Source organism: Melanotaenia boesemani, chromosome 8, assembly GCF_017639745.1.
Source record: "Melanotaenia boesemani isolate fMelBoe1 chromosome 8, fMelBoe1.pri, whole genome shotgun sequence".
NCBI classification, from domain to species: Eukaryota; Metazoa; Chordata; class Actinopteri; order Atheriniformes; family Melanotaeniidae; genus Melanotaenia; species Melanotaenia boesemani.
The window spans coordinates 3,162,016-3,182,126 of NC_055689.1; the positions used below are offsets into that span (position 1 = coordinate 3,162,016).

A 20,111-nucleotide genomic window follows, 5' to 3' on the forward strand; every position below is an offset into this window, starting at 1 on the left:
ACATTAGCTTTGCTTTGAATAAGTTATGTTCATTGTTAGGCTAGAGCCTTTTATAAAGCCATGTTGGCCTAGCATGTATTTTAAACTTACTTTTGGTTTTATTAGTATTTCTGTCAATGCACTTTGATGTCAAATGGTGCAACATTTTTTTGAATTGTATTTGTTTTTTTTTGTATGCACATTGAAATGACTTTCAATGTTTGATGGTCGATGGTTTATGATTCAAAGAAATTTAATTATTTAATAGGTGTACACCAAGATAAAACTAGCTAGTGGTTATGAACTTTGAATGATTGAATGTTGGCCTTGTTTGTCTGATGCAGGCCAGGTGTGCCCTGTTGGGTACAGATCCTTCTGGATGGCGAGCTAGACTCAAGAGTTTGAGCCCTGCAACACACAACAACCTTCTGCAGTCTGGTAGGAGGCTGTTTGAAAGCCAGCCCACTCCCATCTTTTTGTCCTGCTCACCGCTCACATTTACACTGGTTGAAGAGCGCGCATATGGACATTTATTCAATTTTCATGGACTTTGTTTATTATTTGACAACTCATACATACTGCATTGTGAAAGGTGAACAGAATGATTGTAACCTAACTTGGTGATGATGATGGAACAATTTCAGCTGGGTTGAGTTTGCATACTGGCTCATTATATGTTGTGAATCATTTGGAAGAGTTAACTCTTGAAATTGAACCTTGTGAACTTGTTTTTCACACCCTTTATTCTGCAGATTGTAAATATTGTACATACTGTTACTTTTTTTTGGGTTCCACCGTATTATGATATAAATTCACTGAAAGACAAAATTCTGCCTGTGTGATTGCTGTACCTGCACCTCCCTGAGCTGACATCTAGAAACTTCTGATTCTAGCCTAGACATTATTTCCTTTTTCCATAACAAATCTTAAAACATGCTACATTTGATTTTTGGGTTTTTAAAGCTGTAAGCCATAATCATCACAATTATAACAAATAAATGTGTCTAAAACTGAAATAAATTAAGTTTTGCTAAATATTCAAACTTTGAGTTTCACCTGTATTTACATAAAGTTAAGAGACAGGGTGGGGGTGCTTTGAGTGGGTGTGTGTGTGTTGAGTGAGACAGACAGAGTATGTGTGTGTTTTAATTGTTTTATGTTATTTACAAAATGCAAATGTTTTTATTATGCAAAGCACTTTGTGTTAATCATGGATGAGAAGTGCTTTATAAATAAATATGATTAATTAATACTGTTTTTACATTAATGTCATTCAGTTAAATCAATAGAAGAAATTTAATTATGAATTAAAAAATATATTTTACATTTTTATTAAATACTGACTTTTTGAAGTAATTATATATTTTTGATTCATTATGTATTTCTTTTCAGTTATTAACTAGTTAAAATGTGTCCCTAAATATTTGAAATTAATAAAATGATTTGATTATGAATGAATCAGATAATAGACACAGATACAGTCAAACTCCAGTAATGTCTGGAAAAACTTTTAATTGTATTTCAATTGAAAACTAGAGAAAGAAATGGAAAATAGCCCAAAACTGAGCAGAGCTAAATAGTCATTTTTAAGTCCTTTAACCAGCAGCTGTTCTCTGATTGAAAGTCTACAACATGTTCAGAACCTCTAACCTGTCAATGTTTTCCTCCACACGCTTCATTAACAGGCGTTAATGTCTGACGGTAAGCCAGGACGGGATCCGCCAGCAGCAGCTTCGCCTGTTTCTTTTTCAGTCTGCTCATGCTGGTCGCTTCTTTGACCTAAAGTCCCCAGATGGGCCTGAAAACTTGTAAATATGCTGTAATTAAATGATCAACACTGATTTGACTCTGAGATGTCCATCAGATTAATCGGTGTTCCAGAAACCACGCACAACGTTCCACGTTGTTTGGAACGCAAACTGTGTGCGTTCATTTTTTTAATGCCTTCATTTTTTGTAATGAATTCATTGTAATTAACGTGTTAAAGTCCCACCATAGTTTATTTCTGTTGTTTGAAAGTTTCCAAAGGCAGCTGCATGATGACCAGACAGACATTTCTCTTGTTTTCTGGAGTGGACAGCACGTCTGGGGATCTAATAAGAGTTCATTTCCCTGTGTGATCTTCCCTTTAAATCACTTCCCAACCACCGACTCATCTGGTTGGTCGTTAGCACTCCTTTACACCTTCGCTGACAAGTATTAACAGCACCAGGTTTCTCCTAGTTGTGCTTTCCATTCGTGCAGCAGGCAGTGGTGGCTGGTGAAAAAAATTCTTGGTGGGGCTGATGTGCTGCTAAATTTCCCTGCCTACTCCAGTATAATCATTCAAATTAACAGTCAGAAAATGGCTTAAATTCCACAATAATAATTTAATTTTCTTCTCAAAATCACAGATAAAGTATATTAACAATTCACATAGGAATTTAGGCTTTAGAAAGGAACAGTATCAAAAACAAAACAAAAAACAAAATTCAGGTACAGCTATGATATCAACTGAACCTACACAAATCAACAATGTGTGTGCACGGGTGTGTGTGTGTGAGAGAGAGAGACAGACAGACAGACAGACAGACAGAGAGAAGATGAATGGGGTGGAGAGTTATTATTTGTACAAGAACTTTGCTCGTCTGTCTTTATGTGTGGCAAATTTCTCATTGACCCTGTTGTTGAAGTCAGGAATGTCTCTCGTCAGTTTTTTCTCTATGGAGAGCATGGCCAGAGCATTGAGCCGATCTTGTGCCATGGTGTTTCTAAGGAAAGTCTTTATCCTGTTTAAAGTAGAGAAGCACCTCTCTGACTCTGATGTTGTCATCGGCGTGGTGATGAGGATGTTTAGAAGACTTACACTTTCAGTGAATGTGTCTTGAAGATTGTTTTCCATCAAAACCTGATAGAGAGCCAATGCACCACTGCAACTCTGAAACTCCTCATTTTCATAGATCAAGGACAGGTTTTTTTTTTTTTGTTATTTAATAAAGGGACAATGCATATTGATTACAGAGGCCTGGGGGACAAATCCCATACCTGTAAATATGCAGGATTATAGCCAGTGCTAATTTCCATCCTTTGTCCCATTGCTGGAGAAAAAAATCCAGCAACACCACAGCTTATAAAAACAACGAACGCAAAATACACAGTATAAAATACAAACGCTTTGTCACATCTTAAAAACTCATCCATACACCACCACCCTCAGATCATAGGTCTCTCACAAACTTATAGCACATACATTCACAACACAGTCCATTCATACACCACATCTAGCAAACTACATTTACAATTCCATTTACAGTACATATACAAAACAGAAAAACAGCATTACCATTAAACTCCATTCTGGTTAGTAATTGTGTGGACAAATTTGATTGTCTAAGAGCCATGATTTGAGTTGTGCTGAAAATGAGCTGAGAGTGGGCAGCTCACGTATTGCTCCTGGGATAGTATTCCAAGTTTGAGTAGCTCGAAAGGAGAAAACATTCTGTCCAAAAGTGCTTTTTCTGGAAGGAATTGTACAGTCACCTCTGGAACCTGCTCTTGTAGATCTAATTTCATGTTTTTTTACAAACTCTTGCAGAACTGTAGGAGCCAACCCGTGCAGAATTTTATACACAAGTGTGCAGTCTGCCAGTTTGATCATATTATCATATCCTAATATGTTATGTTGTTTTAGAATTAGACAATGATGATATGACTTTGGTTTTTTGTCTAAAATTTTGAGGGCCTGTTTATAAACCGTTTCAACAGGTTTCAGAGTGGTCTTACATGCTGAAGCCCAACTTGTCATACAGTACATCATATGAGGGACGATCATCGCATTAAAGTAAAGTTTAGAAGCATCCAGTGTTAAATTAGCTCTAATATGTCTAAAATTTGACAGATTAAATTTCATTTTGTTCACTACTTTTTTAACATGCTGTTTGAAATTAAGTTTTGAATCAATCATTACTCCAAGATATTTAAATTCATTAACCGTTTCAATTATTGTTCCGTTTATCAATACAGGGGGATTATTATCATAAACTGCCTTCTTAGAAAAGAACATACAGACCGTTTTAGATACATTCAATACTAGCTGTTGCCTCTGTAACCATTCTGAAACCTTGTTCATGGCAGATGTTAGTTCCTGAGCTGCAAGAGTTTTATTTTTTGCATGGACATAAATAATTGCATCATCTGCATATAACTGACACTGTACATTAGATGGGCAACTGTGTGGAAAGTCATTAATGTAGAGACAAAATAATAATGGAGATAGAGCTGAGCCTTGAGGAAGGCCAAGCTGGTTTTCACAGGTTGCAGATGCTGAGTTATTCACTCTAACAAATTGTCTTCTATGTGTTAAGTATGATTTCATCCATTGCACAGTGCTTGGGGATAAGTTAAAATAAGGTAATTTATCCAGCAGAATTTGACAATTTACCGTATCAAACGCTTTCTTGAGGTCAAGGAACACTGCTCCAATAACACCTCCTCTGTCAATGTTCAGTTTTAATTTTTCCAAAAGAAAGCATACGGCTGTTTCTGTAGAGTAGTGTTTTCTGAAGCCAAATTGCATTTCATGTAGATGAGGCGAGTTATAGTTCAAATGTCCTGTAAGTTGTTCTGTTACACACTTTTCCAGTATTTTAGATACTGTGGGCAGGATGCTTATGGGTCTGTAGTTACTTATTTCGGTAGGGTCTCCAGATTTGAAGACCGGTGTGATTGCTGATATCTTCCAAAAATCTGGGAAAGTACTTGAATTTATTGATTCATTTATAATACGGGTAATAGGTGATATGAGAGAATGTTTATGAGTTTTAATAAACATTGTGCTCAGTCCAAATGCATCATTGGCTTTTGAATTTTTTAAGCCACTGATTATCCTTTTGATCTGTGCTTGTGGTACGGGGTTCAGTTCAAATGCTGGTTCGTTGATTGTGTCAGGCATTTTAGTAGGGCTATCTACGCAAGGAGCTTTCTCCGGTGTCACATTCTTAACAGAATTCAGGAAACCTGTATTGAAAGCATTTGCCATTATAGATGGATCACTGGACAGTTCATTGTTTACTTTTATTTCACTGACGTTATTTGATGCAATATGTCCTGTGAGTTTCCTTATATGTGTCCATACTTCTTTTATATTACATTTGGCATTTTTTATAGCGTTAATAAAGAAATTTGCCTTGCCATATCTGATTTCAGCAGTAGCTTTATTTCTAAGTGAAACAAAAATTTGTCTATCTATAGTTAATTTGGTTTTCATGAATGTCTTAAGTGCGCGATCGCGCTGTTTCATTAGTGCCCAAATTCCTTCGTTTAACCAAGGAAGATGTTTTTTATGGGGTCTAACATTAATTTTTCTCTGAAATGCATGCATTGTCTCTTGAATTACCTTAGTAAATACTTTACAGTTTTCGTCTAATTGGTCATATGATAAGTGCTCATCCCAATTTATTTCATTCATTGCTTTTTCTAAATTGTTCATTTCACTTTGGGGAATTTTTAACTGTTCTGCTGGTTTAATAAAAGGACGAACATGTCTGTTTTTTGATAATTTTCTTGCCAAAAGAATTAGATTATGGTCTGACAGCCCAGTGATCATGTTATAGGTTTTATAAATTCTGTCCTGTTTATTAGAAAAAGCTAGATCGATACATGTTTCTGTAGTTTTACTTATCCTAGTTGGCCCTTGTATAAGTTGTGTTAAGTCATGACTATTTGCAATAGATTTGAGCTTTTTGCAATTTGCTTTATCAAGCCAATTTATGTTAAAATCGCCAAGTAAAATGATTTCCCTTTTCCAGTTTCACTCTTTAAGAATGGCCTCTAATTCCTCATAAAATATATTTAAACTTGATGGGGGCCTATATATTCCAATCAGTGTGAGGGACATTTGTGCAGAGAGGCTTATATTAATCCCAAGACATTCTAAATTATTAGGGGACGTCCAATTTATTTGGTTACATTTCAGGTGTTCCCTTATGTAAAACATCACACCACCGCCTCTACCCTCTGGCCTGTCTCGTCTGAAAAAGTTATATCCTGGAACATTCAACCCTGCCGTTGGAGTATTTGAATGTAACCAAGATTCAGTTAGGCACAAAAAATCTATATTTGATTCACTCAAGAAATGTTGAATTTGGTCGCATTTAGGTATAAGGCTTCGGATGTTTATGTGACCTCCTAGCAACCCTTTAGGTTTAGATTTAGGGCACCACAGTATTCGGGCATGATTTAGGGTCTGGAAAAACTTGTGCTTGTTTTTTCTAAAGATCACCTTCTTTTTCATTAAGTATGTGCTTTTCACAGTAGATTTACTGACCAGTGGAGCTGTTTGTATTAGCCTCTTCTGTTTGACCATGTCAGTGGGCCTATTTGCAGAGCTTTTAAACACAGGTGGGCTTGTTGTTACTGGTCCCCTGTGCACTGTTGTATTGGCAGTTGCTATTCCATTAATGGGTCCCGTTTTACCTGTTGCTAGCCCACGGTGCACAGGAGCATGAGGGACCGCCGCTGTGTCAGGTGGTGGTAGGTACAGTCCAGGCAGCGGAGGTGGTGGGCCTGGCAGGTGTAATCCAGACAAAGGAGGTGGTAGGCCTGGCAGGTGTAATCCAGGCAGAGGAGGTGGTGGGCCTGGCAGGTGTAATCCAGACAAAGGAGGTGGTAGGCCTGGCAGGTGTAATCCAAGCAGAGGAGGTGGTGGGCCTGGCAGGTGTAATCCAAGCAGAGGAGGTGGTGGGCCTGGCAGGTGTAGTCCATGCAAAGGAGGTGGTGGGCCTGGCAGGTGCAATCCAGTCAGCAGAGGTGGTAACCTTGGCAAGTGTAGTCCAGGCAGAGGAGGTGGTGGGCCTGGCTGGTGCAATCCAGTCAGCAGAGGTGGTGGGCCTGGCTGGTGTTGTCCAGGCAGCAGAGGTGAAGGGCCTGGCGGGTTCAGTCCAAGCAATGGAGGTAGTAGGCCCGACAGGTTTTGCTGTAGTGTTAGCCAGGTAAGCTGCTGCTGTTGTGCCCCAACCAGATGGTTTGTGTGAGGCAAACAAGGCCCAGGATTAACTTCAATATCACCAGCCAAAATGAGTAGTATAACTAAGTTAGTCATGCCCAGAGATGATGTGCTCAATTGTTCATTTTTACCTGGGGGAAATCTTGCGTTGCCATAATCCAAAAGTCTTGAGAACAAAAGAAGTTGGCTCCTCTTAGCTGGATATAAAGTAAAATTTTTCGTTTTCCTTGGACATGTCAAACTTAGGAGAAGATAGAAGCATATAAATGCAGAGAACAGACAAGTTGATAGCGGAATCCGAGGTCTTTTGATGTTTTTTTTTGTCTTTTTAGGCAAACACACAGCACCTGCTGAGCCGTGTGGCTGCACCCCGGCGGCCATCTTGAGTGCCATGTTCCAGTTCTGTCTTAAGTCTGGCCTTATCCAATGAGGGATAGGCTTCCACTGTGGCTTCCAGTGCTGAATCTGGGAACTTTCTGCTGTGTTGCTGGAACAAGTCTCCTTGCAACAGAGTGGTGCTGATGAGGTGCTTGGTGAATGAAAACCTCTCCTTGGCATGGCTCATAATGGTGTCACATACCTATGCAATGACATGTAATTTTTAAAAATATTGTATATTATGACAATATACATTTCAGTCAGGATTACTATATCAAATAGCCAGCATCTTCATTAGATTTGATCTGATGATCTGGTTCAAATCAGAACAAGCAGCAAGTGCTCACCTCCAGTGCCAAATGGTGTTGCGTGCCTTCTCCCAGTGTCCTCCGTTTCTTTGTGGGTGGCTCCTGAACCTGTCTTCTGTACTCCTCATCCTCCACCAGATTAGGAACAGCCTCCCTGATCCAATACAGGAATTTTGTAAGTTCTGAAAACTGGCGAGGGATATATTAATCAAACCCAAGGCTGTGTTACTATGGAAGCGTGTAGCTGTCACCCAAATAAAAAAAAATTCTGACCTTATCACGTTATAACGTGATACTTTATTGTAAAAACGTATCACGTTAAAACGTGATAAGTTTATTATAAGAACATAGCCTGTACTGTATGCAGATGTTGTTACGACCTATATTGGAGCAAAATACAGTTTATGGAAAATATACTCATCAAGCAGAAACATGTCAGTTCTTTTTGACAATGATTAATTGTTCTACTCTGGTTTATTGTTGTACAGAAATGTGGGACAGTTATGAGAAACACGGTGCGTCACCTGCCTGCGCACAGTGAGATGGTGTGTGCATGTGTCTGAGTGGCAATAGAGTGTGTGCGCTGCTTTTAGTTAATAATATGTTGTCTCCTGACAATAAAAATGAAAATTATAAAGGCTTTATGCACCGCTGGGACTGGGAGAAATAAGTTGCCGACACAAAGACGTGGTCCTGTCTACTTAAAGGGTCCAACGTCAACAAGTGTCCTCCAAGCTTCATCAAATCTCTCCAATGAAGTAAAACTTAATCCCATGTAGTAAATTAGGAATTTCTCTGGAAATAATAAACCAGGTCTGCACCAGCCTCTTAGTGACTCATTATTTGAGTCAGGTGTGCTGCAGTATGGACATACTGAAAACCTGCAGGACACTGGCTCAAGAGGTCCCAAGTTGGGGATGCCTGCTCTGTGGCAATTCATACCGTGTCACTGTGCGCAGGCAGGTGACCTACGTGTTTCTCATAACTGTCCCACATTTCTGTACAACAATAAACCAGAGTAGAACAATTAATCATTGTCAAAAAGAACTGAAATGTTTCTGCTTGATGAGTATATTTTCCATAAAATCTATTTTGCTCCAATAAAGGTCGTAGCAACATCTGCATTCAGTACAGGCTATGTTCTTATAATAAACTTATCACGTTATAACGTGATACGTTTTACGTTTTTACAATAAACTTATCACGTTTTTTTTATTTGGGTGACAGCTCCATGCTTCCGTAGTGTTACAATTACTGGCAATTATATTTCATCTAAACATCACATTATATTTTCATTGAAACATCATAGATACACTACATATTAACATAGCTACTGGGCTGGTCTTGTGTTCCTTTGCCAAACTGCTAAAGCTTTGAGCTACATTCTCTGTATAAAATGCTCTAAAGATGATTATTATTAATGCATTTAGCCTACCTGATAGCTTGCATGCTGTGAATGAACCTCTGGGTGGCTCCTGTGATGTAGACAGCATCGATGTTTCTCTTCTGCAGCTGGTTATATAGCATGTCTACGTGTGGCATGATCTTATGAAACAATGCAAGGAAAAAACAAAAAGCTTCATCTTCCAGCATCCTCACATAGCCGCCGGCTTCTCTCTTTGTAGGGCCATCAAATTCTTCTCTGTTCCGGATGGTCTGAAAACACTTCACCAGGTCACCCTTGTGCTCGTACACGGTGTTAACACCAAGACTGTTGAACTTCCAACGTGTTGACGATGCACTTGGAAGTCGATGCGCCACCACCTCATCCAGCACTGCGGTTCTCTTGCTCGATTTTGTGAAAAAAGAAGCAAATCCCCCCATGTCGGAAAAAAAGTGACTGATCTGAGGGATGTGAGAGGTTGCTTGTTGCATTACCAGGTTTAACTGATGGGCATAACAGTGAACGTAGTGAGCGTTTGAATAGATGTCCTGGATCTTACGCTGCACTCCTCCAGTGGCACCCCTCATTACTGAAGCCCCATCATAGGCCTGGGCGACCAACTTTTTTTCTTGTCCCTCGGGAAGGATGGTGCGCAGCCTCTCCACTAAGGCGCTAGCTATTGCATCCGCACAGGCGTTGGGTAGCTTGATGAATTAAAAAAAATGCTCTTGTATGTTGTTGCGTTGGTCGATGTGTCTCAGCACCAGGACTAGCTGACAGTGTGTGGAAATGTCAGTAGTTTCATCAGCTTGGATAGCTAAAAAGTTTGCTGTCTTTACCTCATCCACGATCCGTTCTTGCAGAACTGCCAGCATACAGTCCAGCAGCTCATTCTGAACCGTCTTTGAAGTGCCTTTAAATACAGTCGCACTTTCAAGGTGTTCCCTCAAGTCCCGATCTATGGATGCCATTAAGTCCACCAGACCTCGGAAAATTCTGGGATTGTCTGAAGTAACACTTTCATCATGTCCCCGCATTGATAGTTCAAAAGCACCACAAAATTTCACACAGTGGATGATCTTAGATAAAATATGACTGTTTTTATCCACCTCTTCATTGTGCCTTCTGACAGCGATGCAATGCCCTTCGTCCAGCTGTGCCGCTATGCTTATCTTTCCAACCACAGCTAGCTTTATGCAGTTTTCCATGTGAACTTTTGATCTTTCATGCTTCTTAATGCGTTCTGAGAGGTGCTTTAAGTCAGTCTGTCCAGAATCTGTCCACGTCAAATCACACTTGTCACTTTTAAAAATTATGCAGGGGTAACAAAAAAGCGCATTAGATATTCCACAGCCTGTTAGCCAAGATTTACGCTGGAACCAATTTCTGTTAAAGGTCCTGTTATAGGCCTTTCCTTGCTCCTTGGTTGGCTGGGTGATGGCTATTTCGGGCTTGTCGGGTCCCAGCTCCTTAAGATATATTTTTTCTACCATCGTCCTTCTCGCAAAAGGGTAGTTTAAAAGGGATCTCACCGAATTTGGTTGAAGCTGCCCCTCAACTGTGGTTAACAGCGCCATTATCACTTCGGCTGAGTAACCTGTGACCTCATCCCTTTTGTGGCATTTCCTGAGGGGCTGAATTTTCAGCGCCCCCAAATCCTAAAATTACGCGACGCTAATTGGCTGAATTTTTTTGTTTTTGCCCCAGTAACAGTACACAGTTGGCTATTTCGCTACAATCGGGGGCGCTTTTCACTAGCGCCCAGGAAGAATTGTATTAATAGACCAAAACGTTACTAATCTGGGATGTCAGGGGAAATTGACTGTTGAATGAGAGTCAGCTGGTGGAAATGATGTTTATATAGTTTAGATTGTATGTAGGAACACACTATTAAATAAAAATGACATTGATAATATACATTTTGTTAAAAAATATAAATATATAAAATATATACAAATATATTTTTCCCGTTCCACATCTGGGAGGGCGGTGCCCCAGCGCCCCCTATGGGCCAGCCGCCTCTGGCAGCAGGTCAGACGGGATCATTTTTATTTAAAGTCGGCTCTTTTTTGACTGGATGTAAAAGTTTAACACCCCCACCTCACGGGTCTGAACAGCCTGATAGGATCTTCTTTTGTATTTACTTTTTATTATTGTTATTGAATCTTCTTTGCATGTGGTTTATGGTGTCAGATTAGTGTAAAGAATATGTTTTCAACTTTTGATAGTTTGGTCATTTTACTTTGGGAAAATTTTATAACTTGTATGTAAAATAGTTTTAAATGATTTTCTTAGGTTGTGTGTCCAATCTACCGGGCCATTGCGTCCAGACATCTTCCACTTCAGAATATCCAGATGGTTCATTTGGACTCTCACCCTGACCTGCTCGTCCCCGTCAACATGCCTGCTGACACGGTCTTTGACAAAGAGAAACTCTTCAGGTATGATTATTGTCAAGCATCCAGCACCATGACAGTCAGTAGATCAATGCAGAAGAAAACTTAGATGTTCTTTTCAATGGCAAGTTCATTTTTTTGTTGTGTGATTCAGGTGCTTCTGAATGGCATCATTTCTGTCTGTATCAGAGCTTTAAAATCTGACCCAGATAAATGGGAACTGTTTTTGGAAAGTGTCATACATACATGACTCTAGCTGCTTCCAAATGTGTTAACATGCATTAGAACATTTGCAGTTTGAACACATGAAACTGCACAAATTTTAATATTGTGTGCACATATTTGCCTCCAACCTCCCGCATGTGATCATTTTCAGGTGCAGAGAGTCTGCTGTTCTGACAGATTGTAAAATGATGTGTGCACCATTAAAGTGCAGAACAGGTTGCATTTCTGCACAGATCAGCTTGTGTGCATGCGCAGACGCCACAGTTCCACAAAAATACTATGTTTAGGTGTGAGTGGAAAGCTGGGACATCAGGCTTCTAGTTTAATTTGCTTCTACAGTTATTTTAAAGTGGGATAGACAATTTCTGCAGAGGCAGATTCTACACAGCCTGTCCAAAGAACAGTCCCAGTCTAATATTTTATGGAACCTCCTTCGTCGGTGATTCCAGCAGCATTCTCTGTGGCATCTTCCAGATGAGCTCAGTGATGTTGACAGGTTTTCAGTCCCAGGACACACAGGTGGTGTTTGAGTGGGTCCCTGGGAAATTCAGTGGGTTCTCAATTAATAAAAAAGTATTTATTTCTATCTCTTCTATTCTTCTGTTTCTTAAATTGCAGTGTTAAACTACTTTGATTTTAAGATAATATAATTAATGGACATATTCATGTATGTTTATGAAATGAAAGAAATACAGGTCACACACCAATAACAAACACCACCGTAACTGTTACTGATGCTCTGTTATGAACACGGATCAATCGTACTATATAACAATTCTGAATATCACTCTTCCTGTAACTGATGCAAACTTTTTTTAAATTAGTATTATTTACACAAACCAAGTTAAATGTGTTAGTGACACAGTTTGCACTCTGACTGTTGGCCTTTTATTTTATTTCTTTGTGTCCTGTGCCAGTGGTTGTTAAACATGGGGCCGCGACCCATGTTTGGGCCTTCAGCGCCACCAAGAGGGCCGCAAAACAGCGTTGGGTTTTTCACCTGTGGGCTGTGAGGGCCGCAGGACTGCGTAAAGCTCAATTTATAACCGCGTGGCATCTGAGAATGGTGGGGTTGGCACAGCTGGTGCCGGTGAAATGTACTCTCACACTCCAGCATATGGTTCCGGCATTTGTGTTGCAGTTTCTCTTCTACAATGACCACACAAATTCAGCAATAAGCTCCAGAAAACTGCAAGTATGGAATCACAAAGTGACCACAAGTCACAAGGGAGTACTTCCACGTAACCGCAGTGCAGGCATGTCCGGTCTAGAACAGCGTTAGAACAAGAACACAAGAACAATCCTATTTATAAAGTGCAGTTTAATCTGAGGTAACAAGGCAGAGCCGAGGGGTGTTAGTTAACTCTCGCCATCACTGAAGCCCTGAAGACTTTAACTGTATCCCAGTTCAGGGTCTACACCTTTCGGAGTGCACAGACTACGTAGGCTATGGAGTGTCCTACTAGCCAGTGCACTTCGACGTCACTTAGCCTTCGTGAAATGAGACAGCATAGCTAGCCGACGGGAATTCCCCATGGCAACAACGTGGACAGAAAACCAAATGTTAATGTTAACAGTGTTATTATTAACAATGTAAATGAATCATGTAATTATTTAATAATAATAAATAATGCAAATAATAAATGTGTTTGATAAAATTATTATAGAATATAGTATTATAGAATGTTGTAATTAAACAAATGTATAATAATTATAATTATTATGTCAAATTAAATTAATTTTAGGATAATTATACCAAAAAATTATTATCATAGTAACTTACTATTATATTAACATAATAAATTATTGCTGGATAACATCTGAATAACATAAACCTCTGAAATTCTACAGTTCTGCGTATCATAGGACACTTTAGTGAATGTTAACACCGACCGTGTTGGTTCTGTCTTTCCTTTTTTTTAATAATGTTTAAAAGAAATCAGCTATCTGAGGCTGTCTGTTGTTTTTCAGCTGGTCCAAACTCTTCACGAACCCCTTAAAAATCCAGTAACACCAAATGTTACACCATTTTACTGCCACCGTTTAACAAACATGTTTTTTAATGCTTTGGTTTTGTCACATTTTTACTAAAGTGAGGTAAGCGAAAAGGTACTCTTCGGAGCTTTGTTGCTCGTTTGCGGTCGTCTTGTGCTAAAAGAAGGATCCACCACCAGCAGGCCACTCGGGCGGCGGGTCTGTCGGGTGGAGGCAGAGGCGAACAGCGCTTGGCGCGCCGCTATGTGGCCAACCAACCTGCACTTTGAAATGTGTAGACCCTGAATCAGGACATCACCTTCAACACAAAAGCAGCATCTAGCAACCAAACATCCAACTCTTGTGGTTAAACCGTTTTAATAATTAATAATATTTAATAATTTAAAAACGAAAAAAAAAAAACAAAGAAAAAAAACACAAACATATGAGCTTAAGATGCAGCTGTCATGGCTGGCAACTCTAAAAATATATTAAAGTTTATTTAGTCAATAAGTAGTTTAAATAAATGTTTTGTATTTAGATATCTAAAAAACTAAATTAGTGCATTTTTATTTATTTAATCAGAACTTTTTGTTATTTTGAATGTATTTTATAACTGAATCATTTTATAGATCAAATTTCCATCTTTTTCCATCAGGTTATTTTTGTTGCTGTACTGAAATCTAATATTTATTCTAATATCTTGTTCTTGTTGGAGCATGATTTTATTCCATGAATTATTAGCCTTTTGAGCATCTTGTTGGATGTTACAACATACATGTGATTCTTAAACATCTTTGTGATGGTTTCATTGTGTCATGACATATTTTTTAGATATTTTTCATAATTTCATATTTTAAAGGGGTTTAGCTGTTAAACTGCAAGTGGATTTGGTTTAGTTCTTGATTATAAATTAAACCAAGACTGGGATCAGTTAGACCAATAAAAACCAATATCTGAATGGCCCCCAAACGTCTTTGTACTGGAAAAGTTGGGGCCCATTGTGGAAAAGGTGAAGAACCCCTGTCCTACGCCACTCACCTCTCCTGCTTCCTCCGTGTCACGCTGTTCTGATCTAACCCTTGGGCTACGGTCAAACATTCAGTCCAGATTTGAAGATGTGGTTTTTTTCATTAGGAGCTGGTCTAATGTGGCCGAGGATCCCAAGAAATTAGTGGAACCACCTTTTAGACATCTGGCACATAGCAGGGTTGTTTATTTAGACGTTGACAAAACTTTAGAGAAGTTCTTTCTGACAACAGCTCTATTGTCGGCCAGAAACCGACCAATCAGAGGACAAGGCGGCCACAGACTCCTCCTCCAGAGTCTGAAAGCTCCAGCATGAGCTGGTCTCTGCTGTGAGGACATTGGGCCACACATGTGTCCATTAATGGGATTCTCTGCTTTCAAATTGTTACGGCTGTCGGTTTCCCCGTCAGGGAAACTGATTGCCCGATTGCCTACAGCCGGACCGGATTGTGATTGGTCCCAGATACCGACTGGGATCCGCCCTCCCTGTGTCCGGATTGGTCCAGACGTCTCCTGCTTCTGGACTGCTTCTCCAATCCAGTGGGAGGAGCTCATACAAGAAGGCACCAGTCACACTGATCGGGCGACTGTGGACAGTGGGACACAGTTTGCCAGCCTGGGAGTGATTTCTGACTTGTGTGATGATTGAGGACTTCTGCTTGGACTTTTGTGTAGATACCAATTGGGAGTTTAACTATAGGCATTTGTGTTGATTTACCTTCCTTGTTTGAGTTGAAGTGACAGTTTGGTTAAGAGGAATAACTTTGGTTTTGGTTTTGTTTGTGATTCCGCCTTTGAGCGTGATACCTGTTTTTGGGACATTTTTTGTTTGTGTTTTGGATAACTGTCTTTGGAACACCTTTTGTGTTTCCGATTTTCTTTTGATATTTATCCTTTACCCCGTTTGTGAGGACACCTTTTGTTGGTTTAGTTTGGTTTATCTCTTGTAGTCGGCACCGGGTTATGTTTATTTGTTTGAGAACCTGGATTTAGTTTTGTTTGTTTCAAATAAACTGTGTTATACTTTTTAAATCCTGTGTCCGACTCCCTGTGTTCCGTCCTTTGTAACCCTAGACAATTGAGGATATAACACAAATACTGTGTTAATCCCTTCACAGTGCAGAAATGTCTCCTCATGATGTCTGTTTTCACTCGTGGATACTAATTTACTCTCACACTTATCACTCCTGTTAAGAAATGTTGACGTTCCTGTGAAACGCCACGGTTGAGTCAGTGTAGGGGAAACACTAACATTTCTTTAGCTAGTGATTATAAACACTAATTGTTGTTTACTATGTATTGTTTTTCATGGGGAAAATGGGGTACGTCCCAAGGACGCATCGATAGTGAGTTTACTGTGTCCTTTCAGATTTTAATGCATCAGTGATGCAGGACCTAGGTACCTAGCAACATCACTGTAAGCTACTGCTATATCACAACATTTATTTCCATCCAGAGTTTCATTATTTTTTCTTTGAGATCTTGTAGTGATAATGGGAGAGTCGGTCCTCCATCATATCCCAAAGAGTCTCCATGGGGTTCAGGTTTGGACTCTGGCTAATCTATGCATGAAAATGACGTCTCATACTCCCCGAACCCCTCTTTCACAATCTGAGCCCCGTTAATCCTTGGACCGTCATCTGGAATATGGCCGTGCCATCAGGGAAGATGGAATGACCTGCTCGTTCAATATATTCAGGTAGAAGTTAGAAGTCAGAGTATAAACAAAGTAAAACATTGTCATGTTGGCTGTTTAGCAGCTTATTAGCTCCCACATTAGCAGCTAATGCTAATGCGCCGGCATGTTTGACAACGATTAGATGTTTTGAAAATAACAGGAAGTTATGTCACTAAGTACATAGTAATAAATTTAATAATTCATTCATTCTCTGTACCGCTTGTTCCATTACGGGTCGCGGGTTAGCTGGAGCCTATCCCAACATTAACAGGTGAGAGGCAGGTACACCTGGACAGGTCACCAGTCCATCGCAGGGCCAACACATAGGGGCCAAACAACCATTCACACACACACACACACACACACACACTCCTAGGGAGAATTTAGAGTCATCAATTAACCTAACATGCATGACGGTGGGAAGAAGCCGGAGAACCCGAACCCACGCATACACGGGTAGAACATACAAACTCCACACAGAAAGGCCACCGCCCTCGAGGTTCAAACCTCCCCCCAGCCAAGATTCGAACCAGCGACCTTCTTGCTGTGAGGCTACGGTGCTGATGTGGATGTGTCAGATCAGATCTTATTCGTCCCCAGCAGCAAGACAGAGGGACCAGCAGTAAAAGCCACAAAAGAAATTATACAGAAAACAAAGCTGTTGTGATGTATACGTAAAAGAGAAAATTAAGGAATAAAAAAGTGACATATTTTCATTATTTACAATATGTACAATAATAATAATTTATGCTGTCTTTTTATTGTGTGTTTGTTGTTTTGGTCTACTGGGAGCAGTAATACAGTCGAACTGCTGCAGGGAGGAAAGATCTGTGATAACGCTCCTTCACATGTTTGGGGTGAAGAAGTCTGTCTCTGAAGGAGTTCTGCAGTGCTGTATGAGCTGTTCTCAACATGGATGACAGCTTATGCATCATCTGCTTTTCTCCCACCACCTCTGCTGGGTCCTAGGGGCATGCCACTTTCTTCCTCTCACAGCAGACATGCTACTGCTCCATAAAAAATGGTTGATGCCACCAGTGTCAAAAATCTGATCAGATCTGATTATTACAGTAATCTGATCACTTGGTTATCAGATTTTAATGGTCATGTAAACAGACTCGGAGACTCGCTGCAGTTTGGTCAGTGCTGGAAGCAGGATGGTTTTATTTGTGAGGGACTGTACATTCCCCCGTAATGGTATGCAGAGTCTTAACCTTCTTCTTGCCTGCCAGCATTTTACTTTAGCTCTGCAGCCCCCTTTCTTCCTCCTCGTCCTTCTTCTGAGATATCTGGATGCTCTGCAAAGGATATCCATGTTTGGTGTAGCACTACCGGCTAATCCAAAGTAGAAACAACAGATCTGTGACTGTGCTGGTGATCGTTGGAAGAAAAGCCCATCTCAGAATTTGAGTGTGCACACTCAGTGTGAAGCTTTGAAAGTTAAAAACACACACCAACAGTTTTATTACATCTGTCTTCCTGAACTAAATTATCGTATCTCAACTAGCCCAATTTGAGCCTAAAAATAGAAATAAAAACTGATTTAAAACTGTTCAAAGCTTTTAACCTGTCCTGTCCAGCATCATGACAGCAGAGTAATGGTTTGTCTGCCGTTTTGTGGATTTAGGGATTATTTTAGTGAAGTCATAGAAAAACATGCTGGTATGAAGCAAATGTGAACCCGTGGATGTCCGAGGTCTGGGAGTATTGTTTTTTATTTATGCCCTACAAGTGCATTCTGGCATTTTCCAACATTGTAAATTAAACTTCGTTCTTAATGTTTTGCCTGTTAAAATAAATATATATTTCATCTGTATTTTCCTTTTCTTTCCAAACAAGCTTCTGCCGCGTCACATGTGTTTGGTCATTTTATGAAGCAGACTAGATTGACGGTGGGAACGATTTTCTGCTGTGGCGATGCACCCGCCATCTTTTTGTATGTGAAAATGACCACATCTGTGGGGTTGATGGTAAAAATGTCTGTGATAAAATAACGAATGTTGTGTAACTGTTACCGAGCCCATTCGCTATGTGTGTATTTCAACATTAGAACAGGACGACTTGTCCTCCTCATACCCAGCATGCTTTGTGCCACTGTGTCCTTCACGCATACAGGCTTGATGTTGTTGCTGAAGTCAGACTGGATTGTGTTGAATCATATTCTTTCAGTGAACTGAGTATAGAAAACTGGATAATGCCCATGGTGTATGCTGGTCATGTGTCCGGTGTGGCATGGCTGCATCCATACTGGTCCCAGCAAATCAGAGAAGGAGAACACAAGATGACTGTAGGCAGAGACTCCTCTACCACCACCATCAGGTAAGACACTAAAACACAGAAAGGGGATAACATGACTGACTTGGTTCTCTGGTGTGTATCTCAGTCATCTTTCTGTTGATCTGCAGGCTGACTTCTACAGATAATTATTTCCTCAGTGATGGTCTGTATGTTGGTGAAGACCAGCTGGAGAGCTCAAAGCCTCTGAGACTGAACGTGGTCAGAGTCAATCCGGTCAAACCAAGTCACATTACAGGTTCCAGAACTCTAACACAAAATGTTATTGGTTAGCAGACAATCAGAGAGTGGGAGAGAGACGGATGATGGAAAAGTGACCAATCAGAGTTTACAACAAAACAGCCACAGGCAGTGCAAACACAATGAGCTAAATGATATCACCATTTTGTGGAACGTGCCCAAGTACCGGCTGGTAAACACGGACTAAAGATCTACACAGTGTGTGATGTCATGCTATACTCCAGATGATTCTACACCTCTAGTTCTTCAATAGCCATTTTTTTTATTTTAATTCAGTCTAGAAATGATGAATTTTCTCTTATTGCCCCTTGAAGTTTTATTATTTCTATCTTTTGATGTCAACATAACAAAATAATATAGAAACAAAGTAACCAAGAAGTTACATCCCAAGTAAATCTCCTCTGCTGTATAAAGAATAAATAAGTCCTACATATGAACTGAATTTCTCTCAGGACCTCTATCTGGACTTGGGAGGCTTCCTTCTGGAAACTTCAGTTTAAAAATGGTTTTGACCATTTCTTTTCAACCTGAAAAGAGAATTTAGAGACCCAGGAAAACATCTAGGTAGCTTTAACTTGAAGCTGTCCTTTGGCAGAATAGCTGCTGTTTGACACATTATGACTACATTATGGAATTAAATACGCTTTGTTCTACAGACCACTGAACACTGACCACGAAAGGCATCAACCTCACGTTTTAACAGAGAAACAGTCAGCCATCCGTATAATTTAACCCTCAGTAAATGGAGCCGTCACATTGTTTTACGTCCAGCCAGTCGTAAAGGATTATAAGAACACAATAACATTTAACGTCACTGTTGCTTTAGATAAATGTTACCGTCATTTAACTTTACTTTGTGGTACAAAGCTGCTCTTTATCCAGCAGGTGGTGAAACATGTTGGATGTATTTACTTTGCTTTGCCGGCTTCACAATGACACATCGTTCATTCTTCTAGAGTTTTTTCTAGAGTCAGGTACAAAGAGAGAACTGTTAAAACTTGCACTTTAGTGTGAAATTGGCACAATATGACCAAACCTTTTAAAATAAGTTGAACTTCTTTTTATTTTTGTCTGAAATAGGACTGCAATACTAACTGAAGCTTCATTTTCTGAGGCAGAAACAGTAACATGGCTATAATTTATATTTCCATCTGTGATAAATAACATTAACGGGGTTCAACAAGCTGCTGCTGTATTGTTGATATTGTTGAGTTTTTTCCTGCTTAGCTGTGATGCAGAACTA

The 20,111-nt window shown here is 39.8% G+C and overlaps 1 protein-coding gene and 1 long non-coding RNA gene across 3 annotated transcripts in view; one reads left to right on the forward strand and one right to left on the reverse strand.

Moving 5' to 3' along the window:
• LOC121643973 overlaps window positions 1–7,148 on the reverse strand; it is a 16,425-nt gene extending 9,277 nt beyond the window's left edge. The window contains exons 1-2 of the long non-coding RNA XR_006011203.1: window positions 7,137–7,148; window positions 2,063–2,064 (exon numbers count right to left, since the gene is read on the reverse strand). This is a non-coding gene — a long non-coding RNA (uncharacterized LOC121643973). The remainder of the gene's footprint in view (window positions 1–2,062; window positions 2,065–7,136) is intronic.
• Window positions 1–20,111, forward strand: part of LOC121643963 (UPF0489 protein C5orf22 homolog) — a 45,902-nt gene that overhangs the window by 284 nt on the left and 25,507 nt on the right. For both annotated transcript variants that reach the window (XM_041991620.1, XM_041991619.1), the window contains 4 exons: window positions 324–571; window positions 11,327–11,472; window positions 18,503–18,652; window positions 18,739–18,866. In XM_041991620.1, the coding sequence (XP_041847554.1) occupies window positions 11,387–11,472; window positions 18,503–18,652; window positions 18,739–18,866 (364 nt within the window). In that variant the 5' untranslated portion in view covers window positions 324–571; window positions 11,327–11,386. The remainder of the gene's footprint in view (window positions 1–323; window positions 572–11,326; window positions 11,473–18,502; window positions 18,653–18,738; window positions 18,867–20,111) is intronic.